Here is a 24246-nt window from a genome sequence, read left to right on the forward strand (position 1 = left end):
TGCGAGCAATTGAGAGGACTTTGGTTCTCTTGCGAGTGCGCTGCCGGACTGGGCCATTGGTGGGGGGCGGAGAGGAGAGAGTTTGCACCTGCACAAGTCAAAACAAACAAAATGCTACGATCAGGGGCCTATATTACAAAGCTGGTTCAGGATAAGTTAAGGTTAAGTTAAGAGGTAAATCATCTAATAGAAGAGCTTTTCTTAAGAAAATGAGGACTCCAGGCTCTTCTATTAGATGATTTACCTCTTAACTTAACCTTAACTTATCCTGAATCAGCTTTGTCGTATATGATTATTAAAAAAAACACAGCTGGGCCATGGCTGTTATAGTTGACAGAAGCTGCATACTTATCAGTCAGGATAGGAGACAATCACACATACTACAGCACATGTTAACACAATAAAGATTATTTTTCTAACAAACACACTGTAGTTCAGACACATTTTATTTCAATTCAGTGTTGTGTTTTTAACTTTTCTGTTAAATTGTTGCAGGCAATTGTGGATAGTAAACTGCAGATTACTGCTAATGAGGTCCGGTCAATACCCAGATAAGCATTAGCCTGATAAGCATTTCTACTTTAACAATTTTTAACTATGTAAAACTATGTAACTGCGTATTTTGATTTTGAGAACACTGATGATGGGCTAGACCCGAAATGTTTGCATCCCACTTTTTGTTTTGGCTTCTCTTTATTTTCGGCTCTTAATACAGTTTCACTGAACAGCATCAAGCTCCTGTGTGCGACTCCTTTTTCTTCACACAACTATGTAAATCCTGCATGGCAACCAACACGAGCAGATAAATGGTCCAAAGCCAGTGTTTCCCATACATTGAGGAAACTATGGCGGCCCGCCATAGTTTAAATTTGGCCGCCATAGTTTCCGAAAATGTAAAAAAAAAAAAAAATTTTTTTTTTTTTTTTACTTTTTTTTTTTTTTTTTACGATTTCCGTGTTTGTTAAAAGCGATTTCAATTATGATTTCCTTCGCATTTTCCTCCTGGAGTAAATGCATCCTATAGAGAAAACCACAAGTGCTTGAAAGAGAGAGGGATCAAAAGCCTTGTCAAGTTGATGTAGTTAACTTGGGTTTGGGAGCAATAAAAAAAAACCTTCCGAGAAGGGACAGTTGGGATGAGTTTACTAACACTCCCCAGGCTTTGTTTTACAGTTGTAATGAGTTAGGTGACAGGCCTTCATTGACAAGGCAGAGGTGACCAGCACCCCTCATGTAGAATGTGTGTGAGTAGGGAAAAGGCATAGCCTACCCTCTTAGACCCTTTTTGTTTATGCGTTAACAATTTCACAGCAATCTTAAATTCTTATCTCTGCTCCTATTTTGTTTTATTATTTTTTTCATTACATAGACCCCTGCATGTGTATTATGTAGCCTTATTTCTCAAAATATAAATGGCTGAAATGTAGGCGTAGGCCTATAGTTTCTCCATGCGCCAATGTCATACTGTAGTCATTGTTTTGGCATTTTGCATTTACACTGCGTGAATACCCCCCCCCCCACCCCCCCCCCCCCCCCCCCCCCCCCCCCCCCCCCCCCCCCCCCCCCCCCCCCCCCCCCCCAGACAGAAAAAATCCCGGCTGCCCCCATAGTTTCCAAAATTTCTGTGGGAAACACTGGGGGCTTACCTGTCTCATGATTTTACGACCATAGAACATCACTTTATCTCTTTTCCTGAAGCGATAATGGGGCACTCCGGCCTCCTCTTCCCCTGCAGAACACCATTCAACAGGAAGCGTGGATAGGTGAGCAATGTCATTTTCATAGGCATGTTCGGATAATAGCATTAGAATTACATTACATTACATTACACTTAGCTGATGCTTTTATCCAAAGCGACTTACAGTTATTTACAGGCTATTGGTTACAGTCCCTGGGGCAGTATGGGGTTAAGGTACCTCAGTCATGGAGTGTAGTAGGGAGTGGCAGGGTGGGATTCGAACCAGCAACCCTCTGATCAAAGGTCCATGGCCTTAAGCATTGTATTAAAGCGCTATGTGTATAAGGTGCATGCACCTAAATACCTCAATTATTTAACTGCTAAGTTAACGATAACACACATCCAGTAATGCAAACACAGATGCCATGCTATGCTCTGCCATGTTGTGCTTTGGGCACAGAAATGCTGTAACCATGATAGGTGGTCAAAAGATTAAAACAATGAATGAATGAATGAAAGAATGAAAGAATGAAAGAATGAATGAATGAATGATTGAATGAATGACTTACGGGCCTTTCGTCTTCTGTACAGTAAAAACATGATTCCAATGACAGAGATGACAACGCCTGCACCGATCAAAGCACCAGTCCACTACAGGGCACAGACAAATCAGACAATCTCAAGTGTAAGACAAACCTGTTGGTTGTTTGTGTAAAGGTCTTCTGGAACATGTGTTTTGTATTAACTTAATACTAGTAATTGCTATGGTAAGATCAGAGCCGATTTTACCAATAAGCAGACTAGGCAGTTGCCTAGGGCCCCACCAACTTTGCCCATTGTAGAAGGTAATTCAAAGGGGCCTCATGTCTATATTTTATGGCTATGATGTTGAAAAGGTGGATCCCGGCCCTACAATGGCTTTAAGTGAAAGTGAAGTGAAAGCCCATTGTCATTGTGACACAGCACTTCACAGCACACAAGTGAACACTGCACACTGCACACAACGAAATTGCATGTATGCCTCACCCGTGCAAGGGGGCAGCCCTCAGTGGCGCCCCATGGGGAGCAGTGCGGTGGGACGGTACCATGCTCAGGGTACCTCAGTCATGGAGGAGGATGGGGGAGAGCACTGGTTGATTACTCCCCCCACCAACCTGGTGGGTCGGGAGTTGAACCGGCAACCTCTGGTATGCAAGTCTGACGCTCTAACCGCTCACCCATGACTGCCCATAATGGTAGGGCACTGGACTGCTACGCCGGCGACCCGGGCTGCCCCCCCAGAGCTCTGGCCTGCTACGCCAAACAAATATCTTTTTTTTTTTTTAAAGAAAAAAAAAGAAAAACAAAAAAAAAAACAGGTGGATCTCTACCATACTGGTCTGCATCTGCTCCTCCATAAACTGCTGCACCCGAACTCGGATGTCATTTCCAAGGGGAATCGCCTGCAGAGAGAATGCAAAGGCCATATCAGCAACAAGGAGTGCTCTCTCAAATCACATCAATGATTTATTTATTGAATATGTAATTGTCTACTATTATTGTTTTTATATGGCTGTGTGTTGTGTGTTTTGATGTGTGGTATGTGTGTCAAAAGTACCAACCAGTCTGCAACCAAATTGTCCCCTTGGGACAAAGTCAACTGAAGCTGATTTTAACTGAATCACAGACTCTCAGTCTCAAGATAGAGCTGAATGGCTGTTTACCAGAGTTGTGTAAAGTAGAAGTTGAAGTACTCCTAATTACCACATGGTTTCAACTGTGTAATACATCATTCTACTAGTGTTGTAATTACATCTATCAGAGTACTTATTCTATGTCTATTTAAAACAACTCTACTGTTAACTGTAACTCTAGGCAGAAAATATGAGATGCTCTCAACTTACTGGGTAAATGCTGCAGCTATCCTCCTCTGTCCCCTCCTCCATCGCCAGAAAGGAGTTAAGACAACTTAGAACACTGCTGAAGACTGTACTTTCGTCAGTTTCAGAATTCTCTTCGTCTGGGCCTGGCAGAAAGGAAAAAAAATCATAGGTGAGGTTAATGTGACTATGACTAAGGCATACAATGTATCTGCATGTGAATCATCCATGCTATGTCCATGATCTCTGACAGGTAAAGAATACATTATGTTATTAATCTGTAGGTTGATGTTAAAACAAGATAATGACAAAGGGATGGAGATAATGATGGTAGGTTAACTCTTACAGGACTACAGAGGGACAAGTCCAGATGTAAACAATGATTTGCATACAGGCCAATAACATTCTGCATATCAGTTGCTTTATTTGGCCTACTGTTTTTTACATTGTCATTTTGACCAGGACAGGACTCCATAGCAGAAGAGATATTCAGTCTCAATGGGACAATCCAAAACAAAAACAAAACAACAACAAAGTCCATAGTTTATCCATTCCCTTTCAAATTGAACATTTCATGGTTGCTTTTCATTCAATGGAAAGTTACTAATCTTGTTTCGAGGGCAGGTTAGCTTGCACTTAAGTCTGTATTATCATCATCATATTACTATGGAACAACAAATGTCGTTTGGATTTCGTTGAAGGAGTTATGAATGGAGCACATTCACAGCTAGTCTTGTCATCAGCTCATCGTAAAAAAAATGCTGTATATTTGGCCAAATGGATAGGCCTACAAATAGCTGATTAATGGACAACCACTGTCACCTCGACCTGTCTGATAACCGGGAAAAAAAACAATGTTTATCTGAGTATTAGTTGTTTACAGAACGTTGCTGGTTTGTAATGAGCAGTAGGCTACGTTTGTGAGAGCTTGAGCTATCAAAACATGTTGCATGTGGATCAATGAAATGAATGACACACCCGCAGATTCCTCGTCCTGTGTCTTAAAAATATCCATGATCCAACCTCACGAATGTGCTGTGAAAGTCATGACAATACTTGACCCCGTTTGTTCACTAGGTCGATGTCAAATTAATTTGGTATGCCATATTGTACGAACTTCCCGCAACTAAAATGACACTGGTTGCCATAGTCACAGAGCAAAAAAAATCTGGGATGTCCATTCAGAATTTTTCACGTGAGATCACGTGAGGCCATTACCAGAGGGTTATCGGAGAGAGAGGGTTTATCCACATCTGAGATTTTCCATCAAATCATACAGACTTTTAAACAAATCGTATGATGACCAGAGTACTCCACGTCGACAGAACTGACTGTTGCATTTATTTATTCAAATGGCCTCGGCTCGTGGATGTCCAGAGCAAAGCAAAAAGGGATACAACTGAAACAACTCAGCAACAGACATTACAATGGTCAAACTAGCCGATACGAGACGGACTGACTGATACTTAATTTAGATGGAACATCATGGCTCAGTGTCTGCAGAGTGACAGCATATCTTTCTGTGCCATAGGCAACTCCACTGTAACAAGACACCCACCATAGACTACTATGCCAGTCCAGATGAGCCCAACAAGAATGTAAGCCAGGCTTATTATTTAGTCCTAACTATGAGTACTACCATTCATTACAGCAAACCTGAACACACACACACACACACACACACACACACACACACACACACACACACACACACACACACACACACACACACACACTGAAAGAAAGAAAGAGCATGAGAGAGAGAGAGAGAGAGAGAGAGAGAGAGAGAGAGAGAGAGAGAGAGAGAGAGAGAGAGAGAGAGAGAGAGAGATTTACCAACAAGGCCTGATGCATGACACACACACACACACACACACACACACACACACACACACACACACACACACACACACACACACACACACACACACACACACACACACACACACACACACACACACACACAAGCTGCGTCTATATGAAAACTCCTAGTATAACTGCACAGAAAGCTGTGCACAACGACCTCTGGGGTAGCCTGTGTAAATGGTTTCAGAAGTGCACAACTTTGTTGTTTACATGCAACACCCCTGGTCGGTGTATGACTCCCTGGCGGTACACACGACACCAGTTGAACAGAAATAGTAAGATACGAATGCTTGATATCCTTCACCTATCTCGTGTACTTTTACAACTGAAATCGACTTTTGAAATCATATTAATACTACTTACTCTACAATCCCTTTATGTCACCTCCGTGATTCCAGACTTGGCACTTCACGCATTCGGACTTGGATGTGTGCGAACGTATGGGAGCTCCCAAACTCTTCGTACTTAGTGTCGACACTCACCATTGGCTATTCCTGTCAGCTTTTGACCAATCCCAGAGAGTTTCATTTCAACGTCCATGTATTCGTCTTCTGGCATGCTGGTCAAGGTGAGTGAACAATATTTTGGCTGCTTGAATGACAGTTATTCTCTCCGGTTTAACACATGAACGCTTATGTATCATGGTGTAATATCGTACAGTATCTGGTCGTTACATGTGTCTATTAGTGGGTCTAATTTCTAATAAGGAACCGTGAAAAGAGTGGGCATGACTCTTTTGAGTCCACTCCTTACCGTGATGGTAAGCTAACTTTGCATACGGACCGGACACCTCTGTCAGTCATAACAAATTCAGTTTACATGCATTTTGCCGAGGCGAAACACCACATGATTTATAATTGTGCTCATATGCTGATGAGAGAATGTAATTTGAGTGGTTGAGGAGTCTGAGGACAATTTCGCACTGGAGGTTAGCCTAGCCCAAGCTAACTGCTGGGTTAAACTTGGAGAATTTACGAACAGACAACGTTTCTTGACAAATCGTGTCGTTCGAAGAGGATGGGTGTGTTGTGTTCTTCATACTGTATGTAGACAGCTGTATTGTTTATTTCTGAGGAAATGGGAATGAGCTTAAAGATGTTGCACTTGGCCTGTGCTATCGTGTCTCATTACTTATGGGGCCTACACCAAAAATGTAAGAATGCATCAGATTCAGATTCAAAGGCTACTGTCTAATATGTTGCCGTATCATAAAAAGCTCAAACAAGCAATGAAGACATTGCATTAATTCAAGAAAACAGCACTATTTGTATTTCCTTGTCGGGCTTCAGAGGCACATAAACTTGAACTTGAAGGCAGGCAGGCTGGAGTATACTCAGTCTAATTGTATTGTTGATGGTAACCTTTTTGTCATCCTAATAATCTGACATGCCTTAACTTACCACACACTATTTTAATGTATATACTGTGTTTTTATCCTTCAAAGTGCCTTGGTAACACCACACTGACAATATGCACTGTGTATTTTAGCAGTTTCTTTCTAGAATTCATACTACCATTCACAAATTTAACCAAATGTAATACTTACCACCACTACCATCAAAAATTATTCATTATGACTGAGAAAAATGCAATTTTCTTGCATGAATAGTTGGATCTTCTCCATGTCCACCACGTTGAATTTCCAGAAATGGACATAGACCTTTTCAGCTGTAAAGGTGCTTACTGTACAGTGCAGTATTTATGCGCTTTGGTCATACTACTAGTAATGTTAGTTTATTATTTAGTAATGAAAAGATCAAATTTGGCAATGGGCAGCACCGTTTCGAATCAGCAGCATAGTTGCCAGACCTACTCTGGCCAACATCCTACTGAGTACCTTTAAGTTTTTCACACCTACTCTTAATCTTAACATGTCTTTCTCTTGCCTACCACAATGCCAGGTTACACCCCAGTGACAGACAGACACTGATCTTGCCAAGATGGGGTTGCTGTCAACACTGACCCGTGGACTTGTCAGGGGAGCGGATCGACTGTCCGCCTTCACCAGCAAGCGCGGCCCAAGGTCTCACTACAAAGGCAGAGGTTCAAGACCAGCCGGTCGTCTGACGTGTAGCGGGAAGTTTGTGCGCGTGAACGAGATGATTCCCGAGTTTGTGGTGCCCTCTCTGGAGGGATTCAATCTCAGGCCGTACGTGTCATATCGTGCACCCCAGGGAACGGAGCCCGTCCTCACACCAGAGACTCTCTTTAACCAAACAGTGGCCTCACAGATTCAGAAGGATATTGAGGCAGGTACGTTTGACATGAACAACCTGGAAAAATACGGCCTTGACCCTAAACAGGAGGACAAACTATTCAAACTCTATCCCAAAAACTATGTGCGTTAACAGATCATGTATGGACTGGATTTACAAATAACCCATCGCCAAGTTGAAACGGTGTGAAATGATGAACAATGACTTCTTGGAAACATCTGGGCACAAAGAATAATATCTATCCAAACTGTTGTTGACCATCCTGTTTGGTTGTGAAGCCAAGTTGTTACTGTTACTTTGTTTATCTAATTGTGACAGGATCTCTATGAGACCCTTTTCCCATTGAAATCAGCATGCACAATATTTAATAAAGGACCAGTAAATGAAGTGTAACAAATCTTTTTATTGCCTTGGCAGTCTTAAATACAGACGTTGTATAACTGTTGAACAAAGTTTTGGTGTTTGCAAAAACAAACAACTGGTTAAATAATAAATAGGAAGACATTGTCACCTTTGTTACATCCTTCAATTTCGTTGCCTTCCTGGCCATTTGAAAGCGTGCATCATGGGGAACACTGTCATGTTTTGGTGATGAGCAATCTTAAATATCTTAACCGGTGCATGTTTAAATATCTGCAGTAGTCCTTTTGCTGGTAATGCACTCCGCTGAGAACATGAGCAAGTACAACTGCAGTAGTTTTGGGTAGGGTGCGCATATCCAAAAACACATTTTGCAGGTGTCAGACAAAAATGTCAGACAGTTGAAGAAGGTAGGTCTGCACACTGCCAATAAGCTCCAAAAAAATAAACTTTATTATTTAAAAAGCAACGCTTCGAAAGATGACCCTGGATTGGCATCAGGCATGCCTGATGGGGATCCAGTGTCATCAAAACATTTTAAATAATAAAGTTTATTATTTGGAGCTTATTGGCAGTCTAAAGAATCTCCTTCAACAAGTCCAACTCCAGCCCACCAAACACTATCCCATGTGTGTCACAGGGCTACATCTGCTTGGACACATGATAAAAATGAAATGCTTATGGTCTTTTGTAACATTCATTACTTGTTTTACATCTTCTAATGTGACTTGTACAGTGCCTGAGGTTGTCAGGAATACCTGGTTTTGCCCATTTGCCAGTTTAATATGAACCTAACCAAAGCCTCAATTAAGAGCTTACATTTGCCGATCTTGGCATCAAACTTGTTACGCCATCAGAAAGTTGCAAGTCTCACGTTTGGATTCAGAACCTCTACATGATCACCACTTTTTTTATATTTCTCCTTGCACAGATTATGTTTTACGCTTGCTTTTTAAGGATGACTATTCCTACGCCTGGCATAAACCTTGTTGTTATTGGCCTAGGCATCAAGGAAATTGTCTTTCGCTTTGATTTGTAGCCTTTCCATCACCACCCACTGCATATCAGCAGGGATGTCGCTGCGTGTTAAAGGATGTACGTCACGGACCGGCCGCGGCTGCAGCAGTGTCACCGGTAGCCAGGTCCCCTGTTGCCGTTACTGCGGCAGCTGATGTCACCTCCTCCGTCACCACCGCCTCCTCCTCTTTGGGACACCAATCCCAGCGCCACACGTGCATCATGTGGTCATAGAAGGAGCAGCTGGCCAGCAGACAGGAGACGGAGGGAGAGTCCAGGGCAGGGGTGGGGGGCACCGCAACCGAACGGGGGTCCGGCTGCGGAGGAGGAGAGGGGGGCTCGGGGATGTAGCGTCCCATCTCGTCCTCCAGGGAGGTGTCGAAACTGGCCGTCGGGGACTCGTACTGGATCCTGAGGTGGCCACCGCCCACGTGGGTCAGCTGTGGCTGGGCGGGCTGCTGCGACTCCTGGGGGGAGGCCGGGGGAGGGCTGTCCAGAGACACCTGGGACCAGTCGGCCCCGTAGGCCAGCGAGTTGTGGAGGACGTAGGAGGCCAGCGTGGGGCACGGGCCGTCACTGCCCTCTACAGGCAGCAAAAAGAAAAACAACAACTTTGGAAAAACTAACAGAATGATACTTCCATGCTACTTCAGTGTCAGATGTCTCTTAAGTGTGGTGTCTAGTTTTCATCATCATTTAAAAGGGGAGTCTGTAAAACGACATCACAGAGGCCATGTTTAAAGGTGCTCTGTGTAATATTTTTATTATTTTCTTTCCAGAATTCAAGCTGCCCATTCACAAATTTTCCTTTGTCATTAATCCATCACCATCAAATTCTAAGTACTGGTATTCATTATTACTGGGAAAACGGCACTCTTCAAACATGAAAAAGGGGAACTTCTCCATGTCTCCCATTTTGACCTTCCAGAAATAGACAATTTTAGCAACAAAATGTAATGCACTTTGGTAATACTAGTAAATATTACTTTATTCATTAGTAGTTGATATTCATGTAGGCAGCAAAGTTTCAAATAGCAACATGGTTGCAATACCTACTCTGGCCACCATCCAACACAGTGCACCTTTAAAGGAACAGACCACCCTTTTTTGATTTTCACATATTTGCAGTATTTCCCAGCATTGTTCATGAATGTGCATATCATTTTCTTCTCTGTGTTTTCAGTACTTAGATTTATTGGATCAGAATTATTAGCATAGCTTAGCATAATCACTGAAAGTAACTGGTATCTTTAGCATCAAGCCACAAGTGATCACTGGACCGAATTAAATTGCTGTTTTACACTCTGGTGAATGTTACATTCATTTTAAAGTGGTTTAGAAGTACATTTGATGGTGTTTTATTTTGTACCATAGACTTGCATTACTATGCCTAATTTGGGTATACTGTCAAACGGGGCAATGCAAACACATAGACGAAAATTATATGCACGTTCATGAATAATGCTTGGAGATACTGCAATTATGTGAAAATCAAAAAAGGGTGGTCTGTTCCTTTAAGGTGTATGAAACATTTGCAATGTGTTACATTAAACAGAAACAAGGTCTACAGAACAACCTATTGAATGTCACAAGTTGTGATGAACGTGTGGCATTCTGGCAGAAAAAAAACAAAATAGCTGATTGGACAAGATAGGCCAAAAAGATCTTTAAAAAAACCCCAAAAAAAACACAGGGCTCAAGGCTGGCTTACCGATGGCTTTTTGGCAGTGGAGTATGTGGAAGTCGTTGTGCATGCAGGCAGCCAGCAGCAGGTGCTCGTGGGTGGGGTGCCACTTGAGGCGCCAGACCCCTCCCCCCATGGGGCTCTCACTCAGCGGCCGACGCATGTTACGCCCATCCCACAGCAGCACGTGCTCGTCATAGCTGGGGAACAAAGTGCGCACACACACACAGTGTTTCTATCACACGCGGATTCTTTATGTATTTTTCTACAGAAAGAAAGACTGAAGGAGCATATTAAAGTGATTTTAATTTAATTTAAATAAAAAGACTTTTCAGCTGCATGGATTTGTTAACCCAGTAACTCCTAAGGCACCTGCAAGAAAGGGTACTGAATGCCTGAGCCCTTTTTAAGAAAAGCTGCCCTCAGCCTATAAAAAACTAAATGTCTCAGCTTTTGAAGCACATAAAAATATGCACTAAATTGCATTTAAACGCTAAGACCCTCATCTTTCATAAGAATGTGTTCTTCATCTCAAACAAACAGAGATTTTTAATAAAGGTGTCTAAAGCCTCATGAGCCTTAATGTTGCATAATGCAGCTCCAGGCGCCAGGGCCAATGTGCGCAACGCAACTTCGGGCATCATTGGGTTAATAAACTGACAAAAACAACGCTTGAGTTTTGCAATGAGGACTTTTTTTGTTAATCACCTTTTTCTGGTCTTCCTATTTACATATGTAAGAACATTTTGACTTCATAATCATAGCAATGACAGGCCACATACACTGTGTGCACTAGTGCCACAAAGGGTGCAGGTGGGGGTGAGCTGTCAGCTGAGAGATCCCCCCCCACCCCGCCGAGTCATATGGTTCTTACCTGCCCGTAGCTAGTATGTGTTCCCGATGTGGATTGCTGTGAATGCTGCATACACCCATGGAGTGACTGTAGAATTAATACAGAACAGCTGTTATGCACAATCTAAACCAGGTGTCACCAACGTGGTGCCCGCAGGCGCCAGGTAGCCCTCCAAGATCTTCTGAGGTGCCCACCAAGGATGTTAATAAATTGGGATGACTACAAGATTTTAGTCACAGTTGAGGTTTTTCTTCATTTAAACATGAGATTATTTTTATAACCTGTAAAGAATACTTCTTTATAACCTATCAGCAAATAATCATTCAATCAAAGTGTGATTTCTAGAAGAATGTCAAGACGTAGAGCAGTGTTTCTCAAACTTTTTCAGACCAAGGACCACTTAGTCCCCCAAAAAATGTTCAAGGACCACCTGTCAACTGAATTGATTGTCAGGTGCCAATTTGACACAACTAATTTTGATGCCGATCATACTTTTTTCTTATTATGGTGAAAACAAAACTTCAGCTTTGTTTAACTTTGTAATAATGATACAAATATAGCTTACTGTTAGCTTGTCTTGGAAAAATAGAAATCCCCTCAAGGACCACCTGAGCTCTGTCGCGGACCACTAGTGGTCCCCGGACCACACTTTGAGAATCACTGACGTAGAGGGTTTCGAACAGACAAGTAGCCCGCGGGTAGCCATTACTAGCCCTCGGGTAACCCTTGGTAGCCCTCCGATGCAAAAAGGTTGGGGACCCCTGATCTAAACTGTTCTATATAGTACAACAATTGGAAACAAAAGCTCTCACTCATCAGTGAAACATGCAGTAAACAAAAGTGACCAGAGGAAACAAAGCTGAAATGATGAGGGCAACACTTGCCTGTAATATTTGACAAGCATATGAACACTAACGTAAAATATGCTGTGACAAAAAATGGAGCCGTCAATGTCAAGCTGCATCATTATATATAGCTTTACTTCAAAATCAGCCATTAGGTGGTATCAAGACACAGTAAAATGCTCAAAGCACCATGCAAAACAGCAAAAAAAAAAAAATGCAATGTCTCCATCTGCTGGTCAGTTCAGGCACTGCCACCAAGACATGATGCAGTACAATGAACAAAAACAGGTAGTAAATCCACACTTGTCAATCAGACTATTGTTTTAAATTTCAAGCAAAGACTAGCCAACTGATATTCACTGAGCCACAACTACGTAGTCAGGTGATGCACAGAAAATGCATTTTGTCCTTTGGGAGAGGAGGTCAAAATACACATCTCTCACCTCTTGCTGGTGAAGGTGGGACACGAGGGGGCCATCCTGAGATCCCAGCCTTTCAGTTTGCAGTCATCCCCACCTGACACATCCCAGACAAGTGACAACAGACAGACAGATGAATACACACACACACAGACAGACAGACAGACAGATGAATACACACACACACAGACAGACAGACAGACAGATAGAGGTATGTGATAAACTCTCCTAAACAATGATACAGGTTATTCAAGGTCATCCATTTCCCATGTAAAGTGTTTCAGAGTCAGTAAATTCCAATTGTTTACACCTTGCAAGCACAGTAGAGAGTAAAAAAAACATAAAACACCTGCCTCTACTTCCAAACAGCAACATTTATATCCAAGTTAAAACGCTGCATTAAATAAATAATATAACACAGACATCTCACATTTATGCATGACACTAATAGAAAACTTCATAACGGAAACTGGTCATTATGGAGACAACACATACAAGAATGGCAAGATGCAAACAGGGACAATGACAGCTTTGTTTTTTACCAGAGTAAATGATCTGTGTGTCCCAGTAGCTGAAGGCAGCTATCCAGGCTTCGAAATCGTGGGCCTTCCATTGGGACAGGGCCGTCAAGCTGGTCTCGGTCAGTCCCAGCACATTCACACAGCCCTTGGAGTCACTGCACACCACGCGGATGGCAGAGCTATAGACAACAAGGGGGAAAAAAGACAATATAACATATGGTCATGTAACCCACTGGAAAACTAAATATCCCTTTCGATTTGGGTTCAAGTGTGTCAAGTGTTTCAATTCACTTCAGTGCTTCAAGTGTTGAGTGTTTGCCGTGTTTGCAAGACTTGTTATTTTGACACCACAGAATTTCTTAATATTGACTGATTATCTGGCCAGTTCCCGGCGTGCTCCAGACCCAAAGCACCCACACAAGTGATGCTTATGACTGGGTTATTGATTTCACCAGACCTCTCTGTCAGGCAAGACTCGGGCAAACCCCACACATTTAGTGTGCTTTTGAGTACATGTTTGTAAGTAGCATTGGATAAAAGCATCTGCTCAACATAATGTAATGTAATAGTAGTAATACAATACACATACAAAGCCTTTTATTGTCATTATACAAAGTGTAATAAGGTTCTAAGCCTCCTACGAGGTACAAAGAGTCCTTGATAGATGACAGTCCTGTGTGTGAGGTAAGTATTGCGACAGCTTTAGAGAAGAAGCTGTTCTCCATTCTATTGGTTCGGGTTGGTAATAACCCCACAGGACTGTAAAATAGCAGAGGAGTGGAAAAGGAGGAAGACAGCAACCAACCTGTCACCCCTGCCGGTCGACCAGTCTAAGGAGAGCGCCAGCCTTTCAGCCCCAACCTCAGTGCTTGACACTTTGTCCAGACTGTTGCTGCCGTCCTACTAAAGACAGAGTCATGAGGGAAAGAAGATAGATAGGAAGACAGGTAATCTGAACGCACAGCAAAGGGGTATACTAAAAAGCTAATTCAGGAGTAAACCATGTTAAATTTAAGAGGTAAATCATCTAATAGAAGAGCCCGGAGTCCTTGTTTTTTTTTAATATATAAAGAAAATGAGGACTCCCAGCTCTTCTATAGAGATTGCCAAGACATGTGACCAAATGGTCAAAAACGTCATCAACGCGCCATCTTGACCCAGAGCAGATAGTAGAGTAGAGTACTTCTCAATTATTTCCAATGGAGTTGAACGTGCCTGACAGCTTGGATAAATACACAAATACAAAACACGCAAAGACTAATAGCCTACACATTATTGCACATTGCAGCTCAGTGCATCGCGAGCGCAAGACGTAGGCCTAGACTACAGCAAAGACAAACTATGAGGAGAAGACAAAAATCACAAGACTAGATCCATACAAAAACAAAGACTGCGTTACTCTCACCAAATTTCTACCACGCATATATTAATTGTGGTTCTCCGAGTCAGCGTATAGGCCTACACAACTTTGCAAATTTAAAATCTCTTCAACAAGGCCATGTTCAAGGATGCCTGGATGATATGGTCAAGACCTGGAGATTGTTAAATTGGACACTGTTGTCCGAGCAAAGGTAACTTCGCTTACTTTCATTTATTCGCATAACAAAACGCTGTGGAACCGAGTAGTGTGTACATTTTTCCAATCCCTCACCCCCTTTTGTGTCCAAGTGTGTAAGCCCTAAGGGGCCTAATTATTACCTTTCTAAGGTAGGCTATGCTGTATGCTAATTTACTGTCTACACGGATCTGCTGCCCATCTCCTAGTCCACAGAACTTGCCCGCGATTGCTATTTGGTTCTATGTGATTGCTTATATTTCCCATCTTTATTCTTGGTCGAAAATGTATGGATTCCCCATGTAGTGATTGATTAAATCGACATCCCAAACTTTACGCCGGCCGGAGGTCCTGTTGTGTGTTCAGTTCTTACCCCCGATTAGCCTAAGCAACAGCTATATGGCATGTTGAGATAAAACGAATTGCTGACTGGAGTCTATTTCGTGTGTCTGTCCATCGTCTGTCAGAATCATTGGGGAAACTCTGGGGCAAACCCAAAATGCACAGCAATTTCCAATGGTGATGATGACGTAGCATTGGCAATCTCTATTAGATGAACCTGATTTTTACTCCTGAACCAGCTTCTTGGTATAGGCCCCAGGTCTGCTGATGACAATCTGTTCAGTTGCCTCACCTGTGCATCCTGCAGAGAGTAGAGCTGGAGTTCCCCAGTGGCTGTGGCCATGCCCAAGAGTGGCCGCCCAGACACGGGCACATGACACCTGTGGACATAAGGTACAACATTAGGTGAATAGAATAGAATAGAATAGAATACAATACAATACAATACAATACAATACAGTCCTTCCCAGAAGTTTTGGCGCCTATCCATGGGTCAAAGACGTCCAAAAAGGAACTGTCATTCAGTGTAACGGATACCTTCTGCTGACTGTAACTGTAAAAAAAAACATGATTTTTAAATTGTTTCAAGTGAATGGATGACAGCCGAGGCTTTCATGAATTCACTGGAAAAAAAATAAAATAAAGAGTCATGTTTGTTACAGTCAGTAGAAGGTATCCGTTACACTGAATGACAATTCCTTTTTAGACGTCTTTGACCCCCATGTTGTTGGAACGAACAACTAATAGCCTGACTTTCAATTCATCAATTGGCTTCAGAAGTCGCTCATATAAAAGTTACAATCTGTTCATTTTTCACGTTATTTTCTGGAGGCGATAAAACTGGCGAAAATTATGCATGACACTTTAACAACAGGATACTGATGCAGCGAAGTTACTGCATGCACTTGTGGGGGGGGATCGACTCACTTACCATTTCACGTCTAGAATGGCTGGCGTGTCAATGCGCTGGAGTTCAGTCAGAGGTGGACATAATGCTCCTTGTTGTTGAAAGCGGAACACATACAGTCGACCGATCCTACTTGGTGTATCCGACTCCCCAACTGTCTAAAATACACAACAGACATTACATGTTACAAAGTGGAGTAGAGCATCACTTATTAATCCCAAGGAAAATTAAGGTGCCCAGTAGCATACATAGGCCAACATAACTACATAAAAAACAGACATTACACATATCTTTGCACATAAATTGAACATACATCACACGCTTACATACATTAACCAAAGTTATCTCTGTCTCTCTCTCTGAAACACACACGCACACGCACACACACGCACACACACACACACACACACACACACACACACACATTGAGTGAGAGCTGTGGTTGGTGATGAGAAGAATAAGAGTGGTTAATCACACTTGCAATAGTTAGGTGGTACAGAGCAAAGAGTAGCCAAAACAAATCATAACTGGAACATTTTTTTATCCAAAGTGTCCCAAAAAGTCACTGTGTCGAGTCATGAGGGGAAAAACAACAACTACACTTTGCAGTAGGCCTATGACTCATACATGCTTGAACATGCACTGCTTACCCCATCTTGGTTCTTCTGTAGCTGGTAGGTCCCACATGTCAGAATATGGTGCCACTGAGGAACGGGACACCATTCAACAGTGTCAGCACTCAACTCCGTATCAAATACTTGCAAGCTGCGAGTTCTCGATTTCCACGCCATAGCAATGTTGACGTTAGCTTCGGCTTGTGTAAACTGCTTCTAAAACTTTGAGACTAGCGTAAACAGAGAAAGAGCACAAACTCATGCCGTCGCTTGACAACTCACTACGCCCAAGCAAACGTGCAGTACTCAAAAAGAAGCATCACAGCTAAATCTACCAATCTGATGTGGTAACAAACTTGTAGCGCCAATCCCTAAATAAAGATGGGTAAATGGCTAGCAGTACCACGCTTATGCTACACTGCTGCCTGCTTATGCGGCACATAAGACATACTTTACACAAAGTAAGCATACATGTGAATTAAAAAAGTATACGCCCACGCCATTAAAATATTAATCTATCTCATAAGTAATTTATATAACTTCTTCTACCACTACAACACGTCTCTCGGCTTGTCAACAACTTTTGAGGTCAAAAGATTAGGTACTTCCGGGTAAATATGATTTGATTGGATAATCGTGTGCTTGACGTCATTTCATCACTTCTTGTTTCGTGCTCTGCACACTGCTGGCTGCATTGCTGTTTGTAGTTAATGCATTTTAATATCAAGTGCCTTGGCATTGTCCCATAAAATGGACCAAAGCGGATCTTTTACAAAACAGTTTTATTTCACTGTGTCAGATAAAACAGATGGATCAAAGTATTTATGCTACACTCACGATTGCGCTGGTGTTTTAACCATAGGGTGAGTTCCTTGTTTGGCTACATTCATATTCAATGAGACAATGCAATGCGTTGCCTACCTACCTTGTGTTTGTTAATCAGTTTTAGTTCGGTCTGTAACTACTCAGTTCCATGATCCACTCATTGTTCTTATGGTCAAACCTATGTATACCTTGATCCAGTCGATGGAGTAGATAATATGATGATGGTAATGGCTGCTTTTGAAGCAGGCATGGCTAATGTATGTTTGCCACTCCAGGGTGACGGACGCTGAAGATGTGTGGAGAACAAAGATGACTGATGAGATAAAGACCCAACTGGTAAATTCATGTAGGCCTATTCCAGCCTGCTGCTGCTTAACCAGCCAGCCATACAACCAAGTCATTTGTTTCAACTGCTGAATGCTCATCTCAGTGAATGTTTGTGTTGTTTGTTTTCTTGTTTTGATACCGTTGACAGCTGAAACACTATTCTTTGACGTCAGTTGAGGACTGCATTGTGAAATTGAGGTAAATATTGTTTATTTTACTCCACCAGGCAGGAACACACACACACACACACACACACACACACACACACACACACACACACACACACACACACACACACACACACACACACACACACGCACACACACTTTCACCTGTGTCTTCTGTCTTCTTGGGTAGATCCTCCTGTGGCACTGGCAATGCCTCTGTGTCCGTGGAGGTGGACCAGGTGATTCTCCGACTTGGGCCTTCGCAGAAAGACATGAGCTTGACCCTGTCCAAACTCCCAGAGGATGATGGGAAGGGGGAGCTGAAGCACCTGCTCTTCAGAATGGCCGACAGCCTGAGCCACTGCCAGACCACGGAAGGTAACGCTTGCTTGTGCCGGAGGTCTTCCTGCACCTATTCGTCCCCCTCGGGGCGCAAACCTGCGACCTCGTCAACTACATTGGTTCGGAAATGGGAGATACAGTACGATACCGCTAGACTAAAGGACCAGTACCTCAGCCCAACGGCATCAATACTGTATGAGGCTATCGGGAGGGAGGTTTACTAACGTTCCACGCCAACTCTGCTAGTTAGCCTCCCTTACACTTAGTATTAGGGTCATTTCACGTGAAATCAGACACTTTGGGACCCGACCGACCCGGATTTCAATCATACTTGGTGTGCCTTTTCAGTGGCAAGGTAGCACCCCAGAACTGCATTGGTTTGAATCTGACACTAATATTAAGGGAGAAACAGACTAGGAAAGGTTCACATGTGAGGGTAGGACACTATACATTCAGCCTTGAATATATCAGTCAGTGTTAGTCACAAAAAGATGCCTGTGGTGTTGTTTGAAAGCTCTTTTCTGGCTCTACATATTACACAATCACCTTGGAATACAACTACTCTCAGAATATGAATTATGATAAATTGAAAAATTAAAAATTGAATATCTAAAAAAACTTATATTTTAAAATGGCCAGTTCCTTGTCCAAACGTAGCCGGCAATGTCATGAGCAGCACCTAAAATGCTGGTGTTCGGTTTGTTATTCATTTCAGAGAGAAGTTGACTCACAAATATGGCATCATACAGACCACTTACTAATAATATGGTAATACCATAGTAGCATCACATGACAAAACAAAAACAAAACAAAAATGGTCAGTGTCCATGGTCCCAGTTTTCAGAAACTAAGGCAGATGTCCATTTATACACACCAAATGATGATATGTGAATGTTTGAACATTCCTTCTCTGTGTACCTGTGCCAGCTTCCCTTTGCCGTACTTTAAAGAGATAATCAATGGCTACACTCTCATTTTGTACTCTACCAGTGCATTTGAAGCAGCAGCTGTGTCTTTTGTAGATAATGTATAAGTACGTCCCGTTGCAGTTACAGGTTCCACTACCAGAAGCACATCCTGATGATCCATGACAAGTCTATCTGGTCTGAAGGGAAAAGTGAAGGATGGAGATGGCCCATGAGGATGCAGGAAGTTCAGTTTCACCTCTCCAGTGCTCGGCATACATTCCTCAGCACATGCTAGCCACCAGTTGCCATCATATCCAGATACAACATACCCTTTGATGCTTGAAAATGTAACACATTCCTTTACTGAGCTCACTCTTTCAACTCTGCCTTCTCTGAATGCTGAAAATGGCCTAACTTCCACTGTGTCCATTGACAATGGGCAGAAGCTGTGTAGTTTTTGAGTACCTGGAATAGTTCTTGCAGATTCTAACCTTTTCAACAGGTTCTCAGCTTCATGATGGTACATCTCTGTTGTGGCAAACTGGCAATGGATGTTCTTGACATTATCCTTGACAAATTCAAACAGTTGGTATGGCGTTACAATTTAATTGTCAATAGGACGTTGCAGACTTGCTCGTGCAGCAAGCCATTTAACTGTCCCTCCAACGCCATCACATGGACCTTTGCCATGTGATGTGGCAAAAAAGTGCCACTCTGCAGGTATGTGAAAATCTGCCTCGTAGTGGCACAAATTTGTTGTGTTTTTAAGGTTCTTATATTGTGCAGGAAGTCTGCAACGTCCTATTGACAATTAAATTGTAACGCCATACCAACTGTTTGAATTTGTCAAGGATAATGTCAAGAACATCCATTGCCAGTTTGCCACAACAGAGATGTACCATCATGAAGCTGAGAAAAAGGTTTTGAATCTGCAAGAACTATTCCAGGTACTCAAAAACTACACAGCTTCTGCCCATTGTCAATGGACACAGTGGAAGTTAGGCCATTTTCAGCATTCAGAGAAGGCAGAGTTGAAAGAGTGAGCTCAGTAAAGGAATGTGTTACATTTTCAAGCATCAAAGGGTATGTTGTAGCTGTATATGATGGCAACTGGTGGCTAGCATGTGTTGAGGAATGTATGCCGAGCACTGGAGAGGTGAAACTGAACTTCCTGCATCCTCATGGGCCATCTCCATCCTTCACTTTTCCCTTCAGACCAGATAGACTTGTCATGGATCATCAGGATGTGCTTCTGGTAGTGGAACCTGTAACCGCAACGGGACGTACTTATACATTATCTACAAAAGACACAGCTGTTGCTTCAAATGCACTGGTAGAGTACAAAATGAGAGTGTAGCCATTGATTATCTCTTTAAAGTACGGTAAAGGGAAGATGGCACAGGTACACAGAGAAGGAAATGTTCAAACATTCACATATCATCATTTGGTGTGTATAAATGGACATCTGCCTTAGTTTCTGAAACCTGGGACCATGGGACACTGACCATTTTTTGTTTTGTTTTTGTTTTGTCATGTGATGCTACTATGGTATTACCATATTAATTAGTAAGTGGTCTGTATGACGCCATATTTGTGAGTCAAATTCTCTCTGAAATGAATAACAAACCGAACACCAGCATTTTAGGTGCTGCTCATGACATTGCCGGCTACGTTTGGACAAGGAACTGGCAATATTAAAATATAGGTTTTTTAGATATTCAATTTTTAATTTTTCAATTTATCATAATTCATATTCTGAGAGTAGTTGTATTCCAAGGTGATTGTGTAATATGTAGAGCCAGAAAAGAGCTTTCAAACAACACCACAGGCATCTTTTTGTGACTAACACTGACTGATATATTCAAGGCTGAATGTATAGTGTCCTACCCTCACATGTGAACCTTTCCTAGTCTGTTTCTCCCTTAATATTAGTGTCAGATTCAAACCAATGCAGTTCTGGGGTGCTACCTTGCTACTGAAAAGGCACACCAAGTATGATCGAAATCCGGGTCGGTCGGGTCCCAAAGTGTCTGATTTCACGTGAAATGACCCATTACTCTAACATGCAATATTTGCTGAGCTGAGGTGCTAAGGTGACTGCACAAACTGCACAGTCCACCACTCGGGGCTCGAACCCACCACCCCCTAGTCAACACAGCTGTTCAGGTATGGGAGTCAGAGCACGATAGCGTTCAGCTAAAGGACCGGGGTCATCCCTATGTTCTCCGGGTCCTATGTTCCCTGCAACCGGGGAACTTTGGACTCTTTTTTGGAAAAAAAAGCGGGTCCTATGTTCCCCGCTGCTTCCAAGTAGACTGCTGCTGAATGGCAAAGCGCAAGTTGTTGTTACACCTGTGACAGGTTAGGTTTAGGGATAGTTTTGGTCAAGGCACACACTTACAGCTCAGAAACATTGCATCACTGACAGGTTAGGTTTAGGGATGGTTTTGGGAAGGGCACAATTTGAAAACTCGGAAACATTGCATTACTGACAGGTTAATTTTAGGGATAGTTTTGGGAAAGGTTAGATACAATGTGGGCAACATAGAACCTTCGTTTAGAACATAGTACCCAGGGAACATAGGTACGCTGCCAAAGGACCAGTCTGATAGCTCCGCGTTACCGATACTGTATGAGGCTTCGGGAGGGAGGTTTACTAAGGTTCCACACTCTACTAGTTGGCCTTGGTTACCCTGCACAGAGGGGAATGACTTAAGTATTCAAAGGCTTTCATAGTTACTTAAAAAATTAGGAGAAATATTAAAATATAATATTATTTAAACATAATAATCCAAATAATATACATCTTTACTGAGTTAGTTTCTAAGTCCCTCAAAAAATGTAGAGCTTGATGTGTTTTTTTTTTTTCAGGAGCCAAGTCATTGTACAGTCCTGGGAAGAGTAGTCATGGTATGTTGTTGTTTTCTTTTATACCGTAACACAAATTGTGCCTTTGTTGTGCATACAAATACACTACTCGAACAAACAAAAATTGAAAGGCTCTCTTGCACTCTTCTCAGAATTTGCACCTCGAAAGCATCCCCTTCGGCGTAACGGTGCTCCGACTGGGGCCCCCAAACGTTTTGCTGGAGACTCCTTGATCAATCCAGGAACTAGAAGGTGAGCCTCTACTAAATCACTACTTGTAAATATCTCCAATTACCTGTACCCCACTTAATTGCCCGTACAAAAGAATCAATTTGGTCATGAGAATAGTGACTATACAAGGAATTCTATTCTATTCCATTCTATTCTATTCTATTCTATTCTCTACCACACAGTTTGGTTCTTTAGAATGACACTATTGTAAGGCTGCCTTCATAACCGATAGGTGAATTGGTGAATATGAGGCATTCGGCGTAAATCGCTTTTGGCCAGTATAAGAATGTGGTATATTGTAAATGCAGCCCATTGACCATAATATTTTTCCTGTTGTATCATTTAGCAAAAAACCTGCAACTGGTGTGGCCTTTGATGACGCTGATGACATGTGATGAAGATGATAATGATGATGCCTCTAATGATTATAATTAGGACGATTGTGATTGTATATATATTTTAAATGTTTACTATGACGTTTTATTCAACAATGACTGGCCTCTCAAGCAGTGTACCATTTGAATCATTTTAGAGCTGCAACGACCCATAATAAATGTTCTTTTAAACTTAATACTAGTTTGCAAAACAGTTTTAACATATTCAGGAAATTAGGATGTCTAAATACTTTGTGATGAAAGGGTATAACATAAATGTGCACTATGATTATATTTTTTATAGATGTAATAACTTGAATAAATATGGATGCTTTTTAGTTTTTGCGTTTGTGTTGTTCATTCATCAGAAAGTTGTTGCAATGAGTGTGAATAATTTGTGCGTTCCAATATGCAACCTTGCGTCCTCCACTTGTGCTTGTGGCCTCGTACCAGGAAGAAATACGTCGTGATGACATCGCTGACAACAGCATTATATTTCAATATCTCGCAAAACCTCAATTGTAAGTTATTTTTTTAATTTGCTGGATTGTGAGTGAAGAATAGTCCCTCTAAAATAGTTGTGGCAAGGTTGACAGTGGGGAAACTGAATTGTTTTCTCCACGGAATTGGGGCATCAGCAAAATGTGAGGCCACAAGCCCAAGTGGTGGATGCAAGGTCGCATATTGGAATGTACTCAATGTTTCGTCCTACCGTCCTTGCCTGGGACACCTGGTCTTGTGACATGAGGTGTTTTGACGTCATAGAGGGTTTTATTCAATATTTTGCGAAAGCGTATTTTAAAGGTCATTCTCTCATTGGCAACTGGAATTCTGAATGGGACAAAGCTAAAAATTGTTAGTAAAACAACTCTCAACATCGTAACTTCACCATATTCATTTATTTATTTTTTCTTGTCTGTAATATTAAAAACACCAGGTCACCTCATTTGAAACACAAGATTATGGAAACAACATATTAGAATCAAGCTTAAAATGTTCAAGTAAAAATGTTACATGATTACCCATTTAGAATTAAGGTTGAATGAGAAACAGACAGACAAACAAACAAACAAACAAAAACCCTAACAGGCATATTCATATCCATATACACACAAATAATATACATTCCCAAACCCCTCTGTCGTATATTAAAAAACAAAATTAATGATACATTTCCCTTCAAAGATTCATTGCAGGTTCATTTATGGAAACTGCCTTTCACTTAGCTGGTGTAATAACCCATCATATCGCTGAAAGGGCCTTTAGCAGCACATTCGCTCCAGGAAAAGCCGTGGTTACCACCTTGGAAAACAAAAAGTGCGCTGACAATGAAATCAAAATGCTGGTCAAGGCTTTTGCTATCTAGTTTGGCATGTGTTGGCAAGATTACAAGCTCAAACCTGGGGCCTATACTACAAAGCTGGTTCAGGAATAAACCAGGTCAAGTTAAGCGGTAAATCATCTAATA

At 42.0% G+C, this 24246-nt stretch overlaps 4 protein-coding genes across 6 annotated transcripts in view; 2 read left to right on the forward strand and 2 right to left on the reverse strand.

Moving 5' to 3' along the window:
- The window catches only part of pnpla7b (patatin-like phospholipase domain containing 7b), a 63805-nt gene extending 57950 nt beyond the window's left edge, over nucleotides 1-5855 (reverse strand). The window contains exons 1-6 of one of the 2 annotated variants that reach the window (XM_063194831.1): nucleotides 5767-5855; nucleotides 3562-3683; nucleotides 3049-3120; nucleotides 2248-2329; nucleotides 1647-1729; nucleotides 1-88 (exon numbers count right to left, since the gene is read on the reverse strand). The exon at nucleotides 1-88 is cut by the window's left edge and continues 1 nt beyond it. In XM_063194831.1, coding sequence (XP_063050901.1) covers nucleotides 1-88; nucleotides 1647-1729; nucleotides 2248-2329; nucleotides 3049-3120; nucleotides 3562-3603 — 367 coding nt within the window. In that variant the 5' untranslated portion in view covers nucleotides 3604-3683; nucleotides 5767-5855. Of the gene's footprint in view, nucleotides 89-1646; nucleotides 1730-2247; nucleotides 2330-3048; nucleotides 3121-3561; nucleotides 3684-4515; nucleotides 4665-5766 lie in introns of those variants that run through there. The other variant, XM_063194830.1, reaches the window with a different exon arrangement.
- Nucleotides 5856-5874: 19 nt separating this feature from the next.
- On the forward strand, nucleotides 5875-8006 carry mrpl41 (mitochondrial ribosomal protein L41). 2 transcript variants are annotated; one of them, XM_063194834.1, is made up of 2 exons: nucleotides 5875-5971; nucleotides 7305-8006. In XM_063194834.1, the coding sequence occupies exon 2, from the start codon at nucleotides 7344-7346 to the stop codon at nucleotides 7749-7751; it is 408 nt and encodes a 135-aa protein (XP_063050904.1). In that variant the 5' UTR covers nucleotides 5875-5971; nucleotides 7305-7343; the 3' UTR covers nucleotides 7752-8006. The 2 variants fall into 2 exon arrangements, with proteins under 2 accessions (XP_063050904.1, XP_063050905.1); XM_063194835.1 differs by having other exon boundaries at nucleotides 5970-6163.
- dph7 (diphthamide biosynthesis 7) lies at nucleotides 8003-17301 on the reverse strand. The gene is made up of 9 exons (XM_063194832.1): nucleotides 16773-17301; nucleotides 16147-16280; nucleotides 15508-15595; nucleotides 14124-14218; nucleotides 13340-13497; nucleotides 12822-12894; nucleotides 11555-11620; nucleotides 10708-10880; nucleotides 8003-9579 (listed from the first exon to the last, which is right to left on the reverse strand). The coding sequence occupies exons 1-9, from the start codon at nucleotides 16911-16913 to the stop codon at nucleotides 9080-9082; spliced, it is 1428 nt and encodes a 475-aa protein (XP_063050902.1). The 5' UTR covers nucleotides 16914-17301; the 3' UTR covers nucleotides 8003-9079.
- Nucleotides 17302-17385: 84 nt separating this feature from the next.
- paxx (PAXX non-homologous end joining factor) lies at nucleotides 17386-23116 on the forward strand. The gene is made up of 7 exons (XM_063194833.1): nucleotides 17386-17599; nucleotides 17837-17897; nucleotides 18037-18086; nucleotides 18246-18433; nucleotides 22177-22215; nucleotides 22326-22425; nucleotides 22751-23116. The coding sequence occupies exons 1-7, from the start codon at nucleotides 17487-17489 to the stop codon at nucleotides 22797-22799; spliced, it is 600 nt and encodes a 199-aa protein (XP_063050903.1). The 5' UTR covers nucleotides 17386-17486; the 3' UTR covers nucleotides 22800-23116.
- Nucleotides 23117-24246: the final 1130 nt, after the last annotated feature.

The sequence above is a fragment of the Engraulis encrasicolus genome, chromosome 3, assembly GCF_034702125.1.
Source record: "Engraulis encrasicolus isolate BLACKSEA-1 chromosome 3, IST_EnEncr_1.0, whole genome shotgun sequence".
Taxonomy (NCBI): Eukaryota; Metazoa; Chordata; class Actinopteri; order Clupeiformes; family Engraulidae; genus Engraulis; species Engraulis encrasicolus.